Genomic DNA, 17,396 nt, shown 5'->3' on the forward strand with positions numbered 1-17,396 from the left:
GCATTTTTTAATATACTATTGGGAATTTGTTTTTTGTGAGTGAGCTGTTATTGATGCTCAGAAACCATAGTGACCAAATTCTTTACAGGTGCTCCCATTGAACTGTTTCTGAGGTATCATAGTCATCACCCCCTGCGCTGCAAGCCATTTGGTTTTCTTACATCAAGCTTTGAAGATGGTTTCATTGGGTGACATTTACACTGTGACTATATGCAGTCATCGGAAAAAGTAAGTACATCCCCTATTTGGTCAAGAAAACAATGGATTCAACTCCCTAAGAAGATTTGCTTTTCAATCATTTGTGCCACAAAAATATTAGCAGATGTAATTATTACAGAAAAGTATTCAGATTAAAATGAACTCCTTTCAGCTTTACCCTTCTTCATAATTGCTCACTACAGCAGTTGTATGATTTTTTGCACATTTTTACACAACCCTAATCTGATGTGTCTCCTGCCAGGTTTAAATCACGGAGCTTTTGTCTTTTAGGCAGATGTGTAAACCAATACATGTCCCCACACAGTCTCATGTTAAAATATATGCAATAAAAAAGTAGCTCTAACAAGCCAACACTTCATATCGCATTGTTTTCATTCCATCTAATTTTAATTTGCTATTTATTAATAATCGACATCTTTAGTAACAGTTTTTTTTTGGAACACTTGATGCCACCACCACGTCTACTAAACATTTCGCCAGAAGATGGCGCCAATGTAAATTAAACAAGTAAATCTCTATCCCAGCGCTCCTTAATGCAGGTAGAATCTACTGGGAGCCAGTTGTGATACTTTCAAATTGAACAGAATATCTGGTCATCTTTAAGCCCACATTCAATGCTCATTTAATTTTCTGTGTGTCTTAAAGGGATCATATTATGCTGGTGAGAGGTCCATTTAGCCTAAATATTACCCTAAGTCTAGTGTGCTAGAGCACTGATAGCAAGTGGCATCTTAAATATTTTACTATTAAGGATTTAGAATGTCATAAGGGATAGAGACGCTTCGATCTGCTGTAGCAGTGTTGAAGTGAGTTTCAGTAAGGGCACTTAGCTGAAGTAAAATGCAAGGGAGGGGAAAGTGCGCAAGGCTTTGGAAATAGGCATGCAGGCAGTAGACCAATGCAAAGTGTTAAGCGCGGGACAGAGAGGGTTTAGCCCACACCACTCTTCCTCTGTCCAGGAGAAGACCCTGAATCTCTGCTGTGAGGCGGTCACACTCACCAATAATGTGAAAACCAGACGGAGAAGTTTGTCAGATGTTTAAACTAATCGTCGCTTCATTAGACACACGTACCGTCTTTTTTTCTTCTTCTTCCCAACCTTGTCACACAGTTTACAGTCAGGTTACAGTACGCTATCCACGAGGATACCTGGTGTGAGATGCGGCAATGTCCCGAGGAATATGCCCACGCGTAAACTCTGTCGGATGCTTTTGGATTTTGTCGCTGCTCACGTTTGCGGTGAAAGTGATCGACGTGGACACGTACAGCTGTTATGAAGTGAGGACCGCTTTCCAGCAGGTCGGGCCGCTGAACCGGGTACCGGAGACACCTGTCACAGGTGAGCGAGTGGGTTTGGCACCCATGGCGAGGAGCACTTTGGCTAAAGCGCACTATGTGCGTCTGATAGCTTTCCAGAAGCATTTTAGTCTTAAAACGAGTGAAGTCATAACACTAAAGCAAACGCCATACTTAAAAGGTGTAGATGATGTCATGTTAAATCAGCCCAGGATTTGACTTTAATGTAAAAAATAAATAAATAAAAGTCCTTTAATGAATGGGCTCCTGATATCGATTACATTGCTCTTATACTATGCGAATGTGGATCACTGTGAATGGCCTTATAAGAGTTAAAAGTTCACTGAGGTGAAAGAAGATATTGCATCTGTCTTGTTTTTACCATATTGGTCATATTAGATGGAGAATTTTGAAATTGTTTCGACCAGAGCATGTGTATATAATAATACGATGGATTGCGTGTCCACTTTCCTAGGATGATTTCTGTTCTAAACAGTGTAACATACCGACAAATCTGACATGATCTTAAAGTGAGTGAAGTCTGTCTGAACATGTTTGTCTGTTCTTTGAAGTCAAATATGTCTGTCATCTTGCATTCTTGCGTTTGTGTTTTCTTTATAAATCATATCTCTCAGCTATTGTGTACACATTTAAGCTATTCATATATGTGTGAGTCCTGTCTGATATTAATTGGTCTAATATTATAGAATTTGCAGGTTCACGTGCCATCCAGCTGAGACAGGGTTTGTGAGCTACAACAGATCGAGTGTGACGCAAATAGTATCATATGATGAGGACAGTGAAAATAGTGATTGATTTGAAATCTCCAGGTTTCTTTGCAATTATTAAAGATCAACACACACAAACTTAGAGCGTTTTATATGAATAATTTCTCTACATAGCTACAGCAGTGCTTGGAAACTGTTTTAAAAGCCTTAAAGGTTTTGGGGTCTGTGCTTTCCTCCTGCACACCGAAAAAAAATAATAGAAAAACAAAAAGAGTTATTTTATGAGGATAAACATCAGTTCAATCTTTTCTTGGAGACATTTATAAACCAGTTTAGACATTAGTCCTGCTGTGGTAATTTTGCTCTTTTGGTAGTAATACTGTGATACTTTGTCACTATTAAATAAGGATGGTGTCAGTTTTAAGATGGAGCAAATTAGTGGCCAGTGACTATATGCAGTCACTGGCCACTATATTAGTTACACTTTGCCTTCAAAAATGCCTTAATTATTCATAACACAGATTCAACATGTTGCTGAAACATTCCTCAGGGATTTTTTAAAATTGTTTTAATGCTGATATGATAACATCACACAGTTGCGACCCATCCATGATGAGAATCTCCTGTTGTGCCACATCTCAAAGGTGCTCTAAGGGCTGAGATCTGGTAACTGTGCAGTGAACTCACTGGCATGCTCCAGAAACCAGGTTGAGATGATCTCAGCTTTGTGACATGTTGCATTTTACTATTGGACCCACATCATTACACCAACACCAGCCTAATATAAGGCAGATTTGATTTGACCAATTCTGACAGACTTCTGTTTGTTTAATTTTGGTGGGCGTGGGTGAATTATAGGCTCAGTTTTCTATACTTAGCTGGCAGGAGTGGCACCTGGTGTGATCTTCTGCTTCTGTGCTGTGCTTTCAGATATGCTCTTCTCTTTATCTTGGTTGTAAACAGTGGTTATTTGAGTTGCCATTGCCTTCCTATCATTTTGAAGCAGTAGGGCCATTCTAATCCAGATAGCTGCCACACACTGGATCCTCTCTCTTTTTCAGACCTTTCTCTGTAAACCCCAGAGATGGTTGTGTGGGAAAATCCCAGTAGATCAGCAATTTCTGAAATACTCAGTCCAGCCCATCTGGCACCAACAGCCATGCCACGTTCAAGTCACTTAAATCACCTTTCTTTCTCCTTTCTGATGCTCAGTTTGTCTTGACCATGCTTAAATACACAGAGTTGCAGAAGAATGTGGCTGCTAAATGCATATATTTTAATTCAACAAAGCAGTCTCCTACGTTTAACAGTCATCAGTATGTCCTTTTCACCCTATTCTACTCTTTTTTTGTGTGTGTTATGTTATTGGTACTGTTATTATTACTAAAACATTTGATGTATGTCTGCTGCATGAGGCATTTTTATCTTGTCACTGCAAAAATCAGTTATGTTATTTGACCAGAGGTGATCATTATTTGGCATTCAATGTCTGTATATTGCTGCAGGCCAGAATGCTCAGTGCAGTAGTCACATGCAGGTTGGTGGCAGCTTAAGTATCAACCAGTTAGAGTCTGCATGCTGTAACTGGGAGAAGTGCAACTGATAGCTGAGTGGTAAACATACCAAGAGGTGCATCCAAACCACTTGATATGTTTGTTTAGTAGGGTGTCACTAGCAACAGAGAATATTCCTTTGCAAGCAGTAGTTAGCGCTTAATGACAACGAAAGGACCTTCCAAGCACGTCAGCAGTCTGAGACAAGACTTCTGTCACAAACTTTTGCACGCTCAGCTTCTCAAAGAAGCTACATAAATATCTCATTCTGCCACCTGAGAATAAAAGATGTTACACAGAGCGATGCGATGGTATGAAATGGTCTTTCTTCTTAACTGTAACAGTTTTATTTTTGCAGAATGAGGCAGTTGTAACTCCTTAGTCTGGACCATAAGTTAATAAAACATTGCTTTAGTTTCACTGTTGCATTTTGAGCTTACAGCTTGTTTTTCTTTTCTTTTTTTCTTTGAGTGGGTGTTTTGGGTTAGATGCAGTCTTGTCTTCAAAGTGCTCACCAATGGATGGGGTTGTCAGAGTGTAAGATCTGGTGTATATGTGTGTATGTGTACACAATTATGCTACTCTGCTTCAGTTCTCAGATGAAACGCCAACAAAAGCAACGCTTGAAATTTGAAGTGGCAAGACTTCAGTGCTTTTCACAGTCTGATATTTGTTTTAGGATACAGTGCTGCATTTCATGTGTGGTGAACTGATTTCTCACAAAGTGGCAGGAGTGTGGCAGCCAGAGGTCCGTCCAATTGAATGATCCCGTTTCAGATAGATGTACTTTACATTAGAGATATTTTCTGCAGATTTGTTTAGTCTGTATTTTTTGTTTTCAAGGACAGCACAAGTGAATTAAGTTGTGATGTAAGAAGGACTCATATTCTTTAATTATGAAATTAAAACTGCATTGATGAAGCAATAATTCTGTGTAAAACCCAAGTGAGTAATATAAGATGTAAGGACTGGCTGAATTAATTAAGGAGACTTTAAAAGAGCTTTGATGTTTTCAAATTTATATTAACACCAATATGATGTTTCATTACCAAACAATTTGCTTTTTAGACAATATTTATTCCCCTGGCTACAATTTATAGTGTAAGGGGTGACTGTCTCAATGCTGGATTCATCATCAAGGGAACTTTGATAATCAGTGACATGAAGTTGCTTATCCTCTGATTTATGGCCTCTTAGGTGCAGTGGTGGAGAGCCAAACACTCCATACTGTGATTACTACGGCATGCTGATATAACCCTTTTGGAGATAGATCATTTGGAAAGTAGACAGCAAGAAGTGCTGCTCGCAGACACATAACTTGATGAATTGGGTTCCTGGATAATTTCTTTAGATATGATCAAAGTATTTTACAGCTCAGTTAAAACCTTTTAAGCAAGCTATTTGATCAGGATTGTATGCGTACCACACTCACGTTTCCCTCCCATTTTCGTATCGCCACGCTAATTCACAGAGTCATTAACAACTGTTTTAGAGAGAAAGAGAAAGTGTCTTGTGTGTTTAATGCAAAAGGGGTGAGGCCGTGTTAATAGAAAGGCGAACGGGAACTCAGTGTGTTATCACATGTCGCCACATCCTTAACCATTTACAGTGTTAAAGGCTTTGGCAAGCTCTCAAAGTGCACCACAGTCTTTGATTGGCTCTGGCTATGTTGATTCCTTTTTTAACTTGGCTTCTCTTACTGAAGCTGTGCACACATGGAGCACACCTACTCCATACAGACTTTATTGAGCACTAGTCCATTTTCTGTCTGGCAGTTTCTCAACCATTTTTTCCCCCAAGTTGGAATGAAAATCAAACAAATAACAACATAAAAAACCCAAAATCTCCAGTTTCTTAAAACTGAGGATGTAAAATCGTAAAAATAAAATAAAAATCTTGCATGGTCTTTGATCTCTTTACTTAGATACTCCAGCCAGTGCTGTCCAGACTGAAGGTGAGATTACCCTGTCTGAATAGGTTTTCCCATCTTATTGGATTTCAGTCTGACCCAGTCTTGTGTTTCAGATGATTGTGGTCTACGTTACCCTCCTGGCTCACTTATGTGGTGGGAGAAAATGTGATTTTATGATGTCATTTTATCTACCTCTCAAATATAACCATGTACAGTACTGTGCAAAGTCTCAAGCCACCTCACATTTCTTTATATTTTCCTAGGAAAATGGAAAATAAGTAGAGTGATTTATTAAAACATGTTAGGACATGCATGGAAATATAGTATATAAGGCAACAAGAAAGTTTTTGCAATTGCAACAAGCTTGAATATCAGTATTTAGTATGTATCAACTACTTGATTATGATCAACAGAAACATAAACAAGCATGCCCATCTGATATTATGCTGCTTCATCAGGTTGCATCTGTTTGCCTGCCAGCCTAACATCTCTCTTTCTGCTCTGTCTGTGCCCTTTAGTGTGGTTTTAGACTCTTTAGACTCTCACTGTAGGCTGTTCCAGATTGGGGTATGGGAAAGTTAAACATTTCATTTGAGTTTCAAAGTAGTCCAAAAATGCAGGTATGTGGCAGAGACCCTTTTGAAATGTGTTTTGGTTCAACATGGCCTATCCAAAGCATCACAAATCTGTATAGAGCAAATATCCTGAAAGTTCAGTGGATCTTGGGATTTCAAAGGGAACTAACTTCCTGAGGCAGGAGAAGGGTAACTGCATTAATTACTCACTTTCTAACAAAGTTATTCTTGTTCTCAGAAAAATATTAGAAAAAAACAGCAGTATCAGGAAACCACAAATCACCTGCTCATTAGTGCATACCAAATCCAAACAACATTTCCATACCATACTGAGGCGATGTGAGCTACCTATGAATAAATTAGTACCAGAGTTGGTGCAACATATCTTCTTCTTCTAAGCATTATACTGTAGAAAACCCAAATGTGATACTTTAGTATTACATAGGCGTGGCATGTGAACAGTGGTGAACAGCAGTAGAGTTTCTTCACTCAGATGTTTTGGCTTGTTCAATGAAGGGTGCTGAGATGTTGCTGAAGGGATCATGGCTAACAAATCAAGACCCCTGAGCCATGTCATTAATGGTAAATTACCCCAGAGGTATTTGTCATCTGAGGACAATTAAGGGGATTAGAAATCAAAGTTGACGTCTAGAGGGGTGTGTTAAAGTTCAGCCAGGCAGAATGAGCAGTATGTAGATTAGGCACTAATTACAGAGCTCAGTATAATGGCCAATTGGATTGCGTGTAGAATCACATAAAAAATACATACCTTCGACTTGTAGACCATGTACAAAGAAAATCTTGCTGTATTTCTGCACCACAGTATTCTGGGCATGTTTCTTAGATAACATTCTGATTGCCTAGAAAGGTTGGTATGAGAGTTTATCAGTTCTTGTAGATTTTCAAGATATACTAAATATGCAGTTAATCAGTGAATTAATTCATTTTTGGGTGGAGTGGAGGTAGTAGAGTGGTGTATAGTTTGGAGAGGCTGGCACTAATAAAAAGACAGGAAGCTAAGCTGGAATAGGCAGAGTGCTTTATTGAAACATGTGCAAACATATGTGGAAATACAGTATATAAGGCAAAAAAACCCCAGAGTCGCCAGGTAGGAGGTTCGTGGAAGTCAAACATGCAGAGGTTGACAGAGGAAGATGATAGGGATAGGGTGAGGTGGAGGCAGATGCGCTGTGAAAGAAGTTTTTCCAGCAATGTGTTTTTGATGGTACAAAGAAAATCATCAGTACATAAGTATTCATTATTCATTCATTCATTAATAAAAAATGTATTTGTACTTACAAGGGCATAGCAGTTGAAAAGGGATCACTGGTAAGTAATCAAGGATTGGAGTCACTGATTTGCAAAAGTTTGTGTAAGGAATTTAAAAAGTAGCACTTAATTAGACAGAAACAGCATCATGAAGATGAACAAAGATTGCAAACTCATAACAAGGTTACAAAAAATTAACAATTACATAATGAAGGGTCAGTACTGAGTGACCACCACGATACTTGTGTAAAGCTGCGAGCCGTGGCTGAGATTGCAGAGACAGTTGCTGTTTTATATCATAGAGGAAAAGAGAAACAAAATCTGGACACTTACTTATTTCCCAGCAATAAAATAAATAACAAAATAAAACGGCTGTAAATCCTAAAAAGTTTTTGCTAGAGTTTGCTAAGCTCCTTCATTTAAAGTTGAAAGCCTGGAATTCAGTCAAATTTGGGTTATCTGATTCAAAATGCACTGTGATGACATAGAGCCAAATGACAAAAAATATGTATAGATGTGATTTTATGCGGGAATGCCTTAAAGGCAACAGCGTTGACACTGTGCAACATATGAATCCTTCCACCTGAAGGTTTGAGGCATGATTGGGAAACTGCTGTTAAGTCAACATCCTCAAGCACTTTGACAGAGCTGAGTAGTTTGCCAAGTATAATGGGGGAAATTTGCTATCGTTGCTATCAACTGCTGCTTTTTCCGAATGTGTCCTTTTGTTTTTTGACTTTGCAGAAGTTTTCATTCATGTTGTAACTGAGCAGCCTTTTAAGACCCATGTTACATTCAAGTGACTTAATGTTAACCAGTCACGCAGCAATGAAAGACAGAAATAGGATGGGTTTTAAAGATTTGTATGTTGGCTAAACTGCAATTACAAAGGCATTATGGTTAAAACATTTTCACAAAGAAGATGAAAATTGATACATACAGTACAATATGTCCTGTATTGTAGACTTCAGTGAGTCTTGGGCCTGCGTTCACAGGTTCCATACTTCTCCTTCATGTAGAAAGCACCAAATAAATATTCAAAAAGATAAAAAAGAACAAATTCAGGAGTTGTTCGCTACGACAGGGGGGGAAAGCAGTGGCATGGGCTGATTGCAGGAAATGGCTCAGTATATTTGGTACACAGTCAGCCTGTCCTGTCTGCTGCGGTGGCTTTAAGAGTCAAAGTCTTCCTGAGTATCACTTACTCCACACAGTTACGCGCAGTGGACGGAGAAGCCAGGCTGAATTCCACTATGAGTCCCTGGATATTACTTTCATATCACAGATAACACGCAAACACAAAACAGAGAAGGAGCCAGCCAGTGAATTGAGCAGGGTCAGGGACAGAAGCGGAGAGAGGACATGCACCACATATAGGGAAATCTTAGCCTAAAAATAGAGCAAAAACAATACTTTGTCCTTTCAGAAATCTTTAAAGAAAAACTTGATGTACTTTTAATGTCAAATAAACATAAATTAAGCTTAATTCAAGTATTCCCCAGAGTAATAAATGACACTAAAATTGTTATTGGATGTTTTATTACAGGATCAAACGCTACAAATGTTTGTGAAGCACTTCTAAAACTAACAGTTTGAGCTTTTTTTTTGCATGTCATTTGTTCTATAACTCAACTGTTTGTCCACGCTAAAGAGGTCCGAACTGGGTGGAGATTTTAAAATCTATACAGTGACTGACCTATTTAATCCAAAGTGTATGAAATGAACAAACGAGTTAACTCTAAGCACATGCTTGCTCTGCTTCTTAAAGGTTGTTTACTGTAGTAGTTGCTGGATGGTTCTTAACTTTTTCATTCTCAGAAAGTTCATGGCTTTTGTGCAGTGGAGGATGTCAGCTTTAAGTCAATCATTGTTGGAAGATGGGATGTGTATGTTTAAATTACCCCTCTGCAAACAAATAAATGTTAGATCAATTTGGGTCTGTTTACCCAATTTGAGCTATATATGAGCGTTTTGATTTGATCTGGGCTTTTAAAGTGATTAGAATCTCAATATTAGGCTCCATGTAATAATAGCCAGGGCCAATACAGAAGGGCTGGACTGCTACAGAGATAGAGATAATGAGCTGTAAGGGGCAGGACAGCCAGTTATGACTTCACTCATCTGGCTCTGAGATGGGAACAAATGGAGCCTCACTGGGTAATTAAGAGACACCCAGGCCTCACAAGGATATGCCAGGCAAATGGGGATGAGGGAGGGAGGGAGGAGAAGGGAAAGAGGGATTCAGAATGAAACCCTATTGTGTTTCATGGTGGGATTTGGACAGTGAGGCACTGGTCTTGTGGTCTGTCCTTAGGCCATGCTTTAGGCTCTGGTTACAACACCTGCCTCCAGCCACTCCTGTTCAGCCCTTCCCCCAGTAAAATGAGTTATCATACCAGACTTATACATTATGAAAATGGAAAATGAGCATGTGCATTTGTGCAAATAAATGTGGGAAAGGGCCGTTTCAGTGACATTGTAATTGTATTTATAAAGTATTAAAAGCACTGGTGAGAAGTAGGTAACACTGGTAGAGTACTACTGTACAAATTTCTAGTTGAACTAAACTATGTGCTTGTAATTAAACTGTTCTTTTTTATTGTATTAGCTGATGAACTGGAGTATTGTGATTAACAGGAGGTTTTTTTATAGATGTGATTTCCCACTGTTGTTGCTTGTATTTGTGTTTGTGCTTGTGTGTAAACCTTTGTGTGTTTGCATTGCACCAGTGTACATCCTGATATGACCGATGTGCTCAGTCACATCAAATTGAGACAACAATATATTTAACAGGAAAGTATTATGGCTGGAAACATGGATGATGACTTTCACTTCCTGTCCTCTGGCTCTTCTGTCTGTTAACATTATAGCTTGTCTAAATTTGGATTGACCAAAAAAAGAGAACAGCAAATAAACTAAACCTGCTTTTCTACTTTCTTAGATGCAGATCTGTTGTTTTGTAAGCACCAAGGCCCATCCTGCTGCACCCGGAAGATGGAGGAGAGCTACCAGTTTGCTGTAAAACGGGAAACTCTCCATAACATTCAGGCCTACACCCATGAGATTAAGCATGTGATCGCTTTCCATGTCGATGCCTTCCAGGGTAAGTTCATATACAATGGGGGTCAAGCCAGGGCTGAATTGACCTGAAACTGTTTTTTATGTATAGTATAATTATTCAGCGTGTTGGTAAGTTGTTATGCTTCACCTACGTATGACATACCTGCAGCACACTGTACCTGCCACTGCATGGGACTGATAGCCCAGAGAGGCTGGCTTCTGCAAAGAATCAAGCTAGAAAACCCAGCGTTTGTTGACCTGTAACTGAACTTTATTTCCTCTACTAGAATCCAGATTAAACAATAAAATAAGCAAATATCTAAGTTTATTTGCTTGTTTCCAGGCAAGAATATTTATTTGTAAGTTTTCACTCAGATTCCCAGGACCTTGGTAACTGGCGTGCAGGCAAGTGTAACTGAGGAAATGGGCATGGTCCCACTTCTTCTGTGGGTTTGGCAGCAACAGAAATATGAAGCAGGATCACTGAGGGTAGACGGGAAAAGAGAGTATGGAGGTCTTTTTCTTAGCCTCTAGTGTTTTGTGGAAGATGGTCTGCTTCAGAACGGTCCAGTCCTGCTCCTGGGACAGTAAAACAATGACTGCAGTCCTTGGAAAAAGAAATTATAGTAGTTTTGAGGTAGGCTGTAACAATCCTTGAAAGTAATAGTTCTTTTTGCTTTTGTTCTTTATTTATTTATATAATTTTTGTTTGTGATGCCTCTTTGATATAAAAAATCTTTGCTGTAGATAAAAGCCTATCTTGGAAGTTAAAGGTCTTTGTGCTACACACAACTAAATCAAGCAGTGCACCAGCTTCCCAAGTTTGCCCTCCCTCCTCCACTAATTGCAGTGTCATTTAAATAAAAAAAACAAATCTAAAACAGACCAGGTTTTTCCTCCAGTACAATGCCACTCGGTAGGAAACATGCCTCGGATGTTTTAGTGCTACAGGAATTTTAGTACCATGCAATTAGTTTTATATGGCCACAAACTGCTTTGATGCAGCATTGGCCAGATTTTTGATACAAAGGAAGCAAGAAACACTGCTGGTCTTGGTGTCTAATATGAAATAATGGAGTAATAACGGGTAAGGGAACGGTCCTGTACATCGATGCCATGGAAATTACTGCTCACGTTTAACTCATGTATGTCATCTGGAAAGTGTATACTCATCCACATAATGTTTCTTGAACTAAAATGAAAGCTATGTGAAATTCCACTGCTTTAACACAAAGCATTTTTATAAGTGTTTAAACGTTTCTAGAGATAAGCTCCTCTTACAGCATGCTCATAAACCAATTAAGTGAAATAGCTGTGTTTGTCCTTTTCAGGGTTATTATTATTCCTCCCTCCTTACCTCATGTCTGAGCCTTCCTCGTGAATGAAGATCAGGTGTTCAACATATCCTGAAAAGGCCAAGATGGAAAATAACAATGGAATAACAATAGAAACTGGATGGTGCCGAAAATGATGATGTCACTAGGCTTTAATTTTCAAGGCCTTCTAAGGACAGTCTCTGAGCTGTCTGAGAGCCTGTAGTGGAATGTGAAGTAGCCGGTGCCTCATATACTGAAGTAACAAGAATATGAATTTGTCTGATAACATTGGTGCTGTTATTTAAACTCTAAATGATAGGAAATTGTTTGTGGATCACCTTTTCCTCCTATTTCTTTTTGTTTGCTCTCAGCTTATATTCAGGTGTGTGCAGCAAATCTCACGACGGGTGCAGTGTCTGAGTGTTTTTTTACACTGTTGTTCGTATTATTTGAACTCAAAGCTCTCATGCTGATTGGTAAGGTTAGCCAAAAGGATATGCACACTGGAAGTTACATGGGGGTGTGTGAGGAGTGTGTCTGCGTGTATATGTGCTTTCGTTGGACATCGTTTGTTTTGACAGCCTTAAATTTCCTACTGTGCTTTGTCTTATGTGGGAGTTGCCATGTCATGAGTATGACCCCCTAAATGCAGACCACATGTGCGCTCGTGTTCCTGTAATAATGTGAATAAACAGGTTTGCTTGCTAGCTTCAAAATCTTGAAAATATACAATTAACCTTAGCTATAGTTCTTCCACCTCATCATACCAGTGTCCGGCCCTAAAACCCACAGCCAGGTTATTAATTTTCAGGCATCAGCCCCTCTCTTCCTTATCATTCATTCTTCCTAACATTAAACCTCCCACAGGATCCTCACAGATACACCTAGGTCAGCTCACTACTCTCCCTCTCTCAACCATAGCACAAACAGTCATAGTCTAATCCATGTCATAGCTGATAAGGAATGGTCATTGGGCACTGATGGTTGGTAGGTGTGAACCACAGAGCCCGCTCTAAGCTCGGTCAGCTTAAAATTGCCATCAAGGGCTTTCGGCTGTCACCCTGCCATAGCCAATCAGATCTGGCGTGATCTCGCTTGGAAACTTTTCTGTGGCCTAATGTTTTCTTGCTTGTTGTAAGGATTCTTACTAGGATTTTAGTAGATTCTTGTTCAGGGAACTCTTGTTTGCAAGCTGTTGAACAGGAAAATGAATTTCATGTGTTTGTTTGTCTGTGTGTGTGGTGTCTGCGTGTGTGTGAGAGTGTGAACGACAGGTGGGAATGATGAGCAAGAGAGTAGGTATCTGGGTATATAGTCACGAGGCTGGGATGGCAGATGTCAGGAAAATGCTGACACTTTTGATCACTAGTGACACCGATATGAGAGGGGGGGCCTGACTCACAGCTAAAGGCCATTAATGTTTGTGTAATATAGAAATTTTGAACATGTGTACATTACATGTGCAGGATATTGTGTGTCTGTGTGTGAGCATATACATATGCACCAAAGACATGTAAGCATGTACAATATTTACCACCTTCACTAGACACTGTGGCCACCTTGAGGCTCAAGTTGTCCTCACAAGACTTGACAAATACTTTTTCAGAGAAATGTACTCTCTTGGCTTAAATATCATACAAAGTGAGTGCACTACATTTGAAACTTTGCAGTACGTGCCCTTTGAGGACAAGGAGTTAATTTGAGAAAGAGTGACAGGGACTGAAAACCACGCCATATAAAGAACGATTACTTTTCTCACTGAGGTGGCATAATTAGCTGATCCTTGTTTCATCATCCAGGAACTCTCCAGACGCCTGGCAGGCTATGCGTGTGCTTCTGTGTGCGTGTGTGTGCGCGTGTATTTCTGTACATGAATTTCAGACCCAATGTGATCGAAAACCACAATCGAAGACTTGAAGATACTTGAAGGCCTCGGCTTTTAAAGGCATAATGCAGAATAAGAAGACGAACTAATGGGGGGAATAGATAATGGGAATGCACGATAATAAGTGAATCACTGTGAGATTGTTTGTCTTCCCAGGTGGCTTAGTTCTGCCTACAGTAATTGTCCCCCTGCCTTTTGGGAATTTACAGCTCTTCTAATTGCCTTTTTAGACAGTAGTTTCCATGTTAGTTGCTCTTTGCTCTCACAACCCCATGCCTCTCATTTCCTCTCTCTCAGCACTGACAGGCAAACAAGAATACCTAGCCTGAAGCGTTTTAGTTTAATTAAAAAGTTTGCTTAATGCTTTCTTTATTTTAACTGTCAGAATCATCCTGGGTGGCCCACACAACTCAGCCTTTGTTGAGCCAACAGGTTCATTTATTACATGTATTTAATTTGATTTATTGCTTTTGCATATGATTGGAAGAGTGAGTCACTTGACTGCTACATCCTGTTTTCAAGCATCGTTTATCCATCAGATTCAGGTCCCTCTATCTTTATTGCAATCTCTGGATTTGTCTGCAATGTCTTTCACTAATTTTATCCCGTCCTCTCTCACATCGTCATTTTTGTTCTCTCACTTCACGTCTGCGTGTATATTTCTCTGCAGATGTTTTAAACGACAGGGTTATTGCTCTAGAGGCTGACGTTTGGACACAGAATGACATTGCTCGGTGCTATGAGCTCATGCTCAAATTAGGGAGGATATCCGGAATCGGTCCCTACATGTCTCATTTAGTCTACAGGGTGGAGGGAGACTGTGTTTATGGACTTAATATTGGAGCAAATGCACTGTGTCTTTCGAAGTGCGTGTGTACTAAGCGTGTTTCTATTGCAATGCCTTTCTAGTCTCCTGAGTAAACATGACACATGAGGACAGGATGCAAGAAGGATGCTTTCAGAGTTTGGAGAACTCGGCCTCACTGGGGAAAAGTGGGAAATAACAAAAGGAAAAGAGGGAGGAGCAAGGGAGAAGCTCAACGTGCCATAAAATCTTGAAGTTGGGCTCAAATCTGTCCTAATTACCTCTGCTTTTCATTTGCCCTTCTCACCTCATGAATGTGTGAGAACCCAGAGAGCAGTGACTGGGGCCTTGAAAGTGAGCAGAGAGAAATAAGATGAAGGGAGGGCTTGTTGCTAAAGGAAGGAGCACAGTGAAGTGTGCACAGGTGTGTTTGAATGTGCTTCTGTCAGGTGTCTACCTGTGGGAGAATGTATGCTTTTAATGCATATGTATGCCGTTAAAACCACTGAGTGAACAGGCTTTTTCTCTGTAGAGTCACTACGTGCTGCTACCCTCTTGACAACTTTCCTTTTTTATCTTCCCGGGTGTCTCTCTCTCCTTCTCTCTCGCTTTCTGTGAACCGTGCTTTGTCAGCATTGGTTGCTTAACAAGAGCATGCTGGGCCCAAGTGGGCAGCGTGCCAGTATCTTGAACTTGCTGGCTGGCATGTGTGCTGCAGAGCGCTCTCATGTCTTAAAGATAACATGGCTGCCAACAGTGCACTCTGCAAAATAGAACCATAACCATAAACACATCTCTGTTCTCCGCTGTCATATTTAATCCAAAAGTCTTCTTTTGTTTTTCTTCATTAGCCACCATCTTCCTCAGCAAGCACGCATGCATCACAATATTAGATTGAATGCCTAAGCAAATACCATAGCGGTCTAGATATCTGTCCAGCCTTGTGCCAAGTTCTATTGCAATGATTAGAAGGAACCTTGGATAAATATCCAATTTTTTCCCCTTCTCACAAATTATTTTCTGAGGCTGCTTAATAAATACTGTTTCCTACATTCCTGTTAGAAATAGTTGTGAGGCTATTGGTGTAGGACTAAGAGCACAATAAGCATCACACTCAGGAAATTACTTGATAATAAGACAAAGTCATATTTCCCAGTGCTTGTTACCAGTCCAAGACAGTTTGGCTTTTCTGGAACAGATTCTGTCTGGCTGGCTGATAGGATTCATACTCTGCTGCTGATAGGTTCAGCCTGGCTTTTTCTTATGTTATTTTCTTATGTCTCACTCAGCTGCACTCATGCTTCACTGGCTGATGTGTGTGTGTGTGTGTGTGTGTGTGTGTGTGTGTAGGTGTGTGTGTGTGTGTGTGTGTGTGTGTGAGAGAGAGAGAGAGAGAGAGAGAGAGAGAGAGAGAGAGAGATGTAGTTTTTTTCGGACATGGGATAACTCACATTGCTGAGGCATAGGTCACTTCTATGTTACGTTTCACATGACTAAATTCAGACATAATCAAAGTGACAGAGTGGACCGTACTGTGGCATCTGATGCTGTGAGGGTCAAGGTTGTCAAGAAAAGAAGAGACATCCTGCTTAGTATTTTCTGAGGACCTTAGTCTGAGACGTCTTGATGCATGCTCAGAGTCTGAGACCCACGAGTTACCTTCCACATTGCCATCTGTATAGCCTGCTTGCTTTTTCATAAATGCTGTCTTCATAAACTCTCTTCACATTAATGCATACCACCTCTCTTTTATTAAGTCACTGTCCATCTCAGCCAAAAGCCTCCAGAGTTCCTAAGAAACTGTTGAGCTATTGGGGAATTTTGGGTGTGGGGTCATAATCTTGCACGACCCCACATGTCTACACTAAAAACAATATTTATGCCCAAAATGTGTACTTTAAGTAATTTGATTGTAAATTTTCCATGTAATTTTGCAACATTAATACAGTACAATATGTTAAATTTAATGGGATAGGTTAAATGAAATGTGCGGGATTAGTATACATTCAGTGTATACTCAGCATATTTCACTCAATGATTAATTATTTGAATAAATAGACCTTTGATTTTATATATTTCAGCTACATTTTACCAAGAATTATTGCTTCATGTTTATAAGGGCCAAGAATCATTTTTTGAATGCATCTGTTAATGTAACTGCTTGTACAGTGATTGCTAAATGTTTCTAGATCTGACCTAGTAAGGTTGCTTACACAAAGCTTAGATGTAGATGTGTGTACATGTGTCCTTACACAGCAGCTGTCAGTCAAAATGTTTTTGAGAAAATGCCTAATAACCAGAACCCTTACCACAGAGGTTTAATATCTCTGAGGACGAGGAGATATTTTTGAGGGAGATTAATGTGGATTCGACCATAATAAGGTCATGCTGAGGCACATAAGGGGATATTGGTGAGCTTGGGGGAATGGCGTGTTGTACTTTGCAAATTGGCCAGACTTCCTGTGAAGGAGAGCTGTTTTCAGCCAGTACCTGTGGGAGAATGTATGCTTTTAATGCATAAGTGGATCAACATTGTGATCAGCATATGCCTCTGTAGTATGACTCACATGTTTGCTTCAGCCCAAATTTGGTTGGACTTAGCTGTCTTTCTCTTGTGCCTCTTTTCCAGCTGAGTGTGGGAATGATTTAGCAGATCACTTCCACATTCAAGTCAAGTCATTTTGCTCATTACACCCTGTCATAGACACTCCTCTGCTTCTTCTGTTTCCTTTTTGCCTTTGTGGCTTCTTTGTACCATTAACGGGTCCCCACAGTGGG

General features: G+C 39.8%; 1 protein-coding gene across 2 annotated transcripts in view; it reads left to right on the forward strand.

Annotated features, from left to right (window-relative positions):
* The first annotated feature begins 972 nt into the window (after positions 1–972).
* Positions 973–17,396, forward strand: part of LOC120727514 (glypican-5-like) — an 81,520-nt gene continuing 65,096 nt past the window's right edge. Inside the window, exons 1-2 of one of the 2 annotated variants that reach the window (XM_040021822.1) lie at positions 973–1,558; positions 10,494–10,655. In XM_040021822.1, the coding sequence (XP_039877756.1) occupies positions 1,387–1,558; positions 10,494–10,655 (334 nt within the window). In that variant the 5' untranslated portion in view covers positions 973–1,386. The remainder of the gene's footprint in view (positions 1,559–10,493; positions 10,656–17,396) is intronic. The other variant, XM_040021821.1, reaches the window with a different exon arrangement.

The sequence above is a fragment of the Simochromis diagramma genome, unplaced genomic scaffold, assembly GCF_900408965.1.
Source record: "Simochromis diagramma unplaced genomic scaffold, fSimDia1.1 OVJJ01000205.1, whole genome shotgun sequence".
NCBI classification, from domain to species: domain Eukaryota; kingdom Metazoa; phylum Chordata; class Actinopteri; order Cichliformes; family Cichlidae; genus Simochromis; species Simochromis diagramma.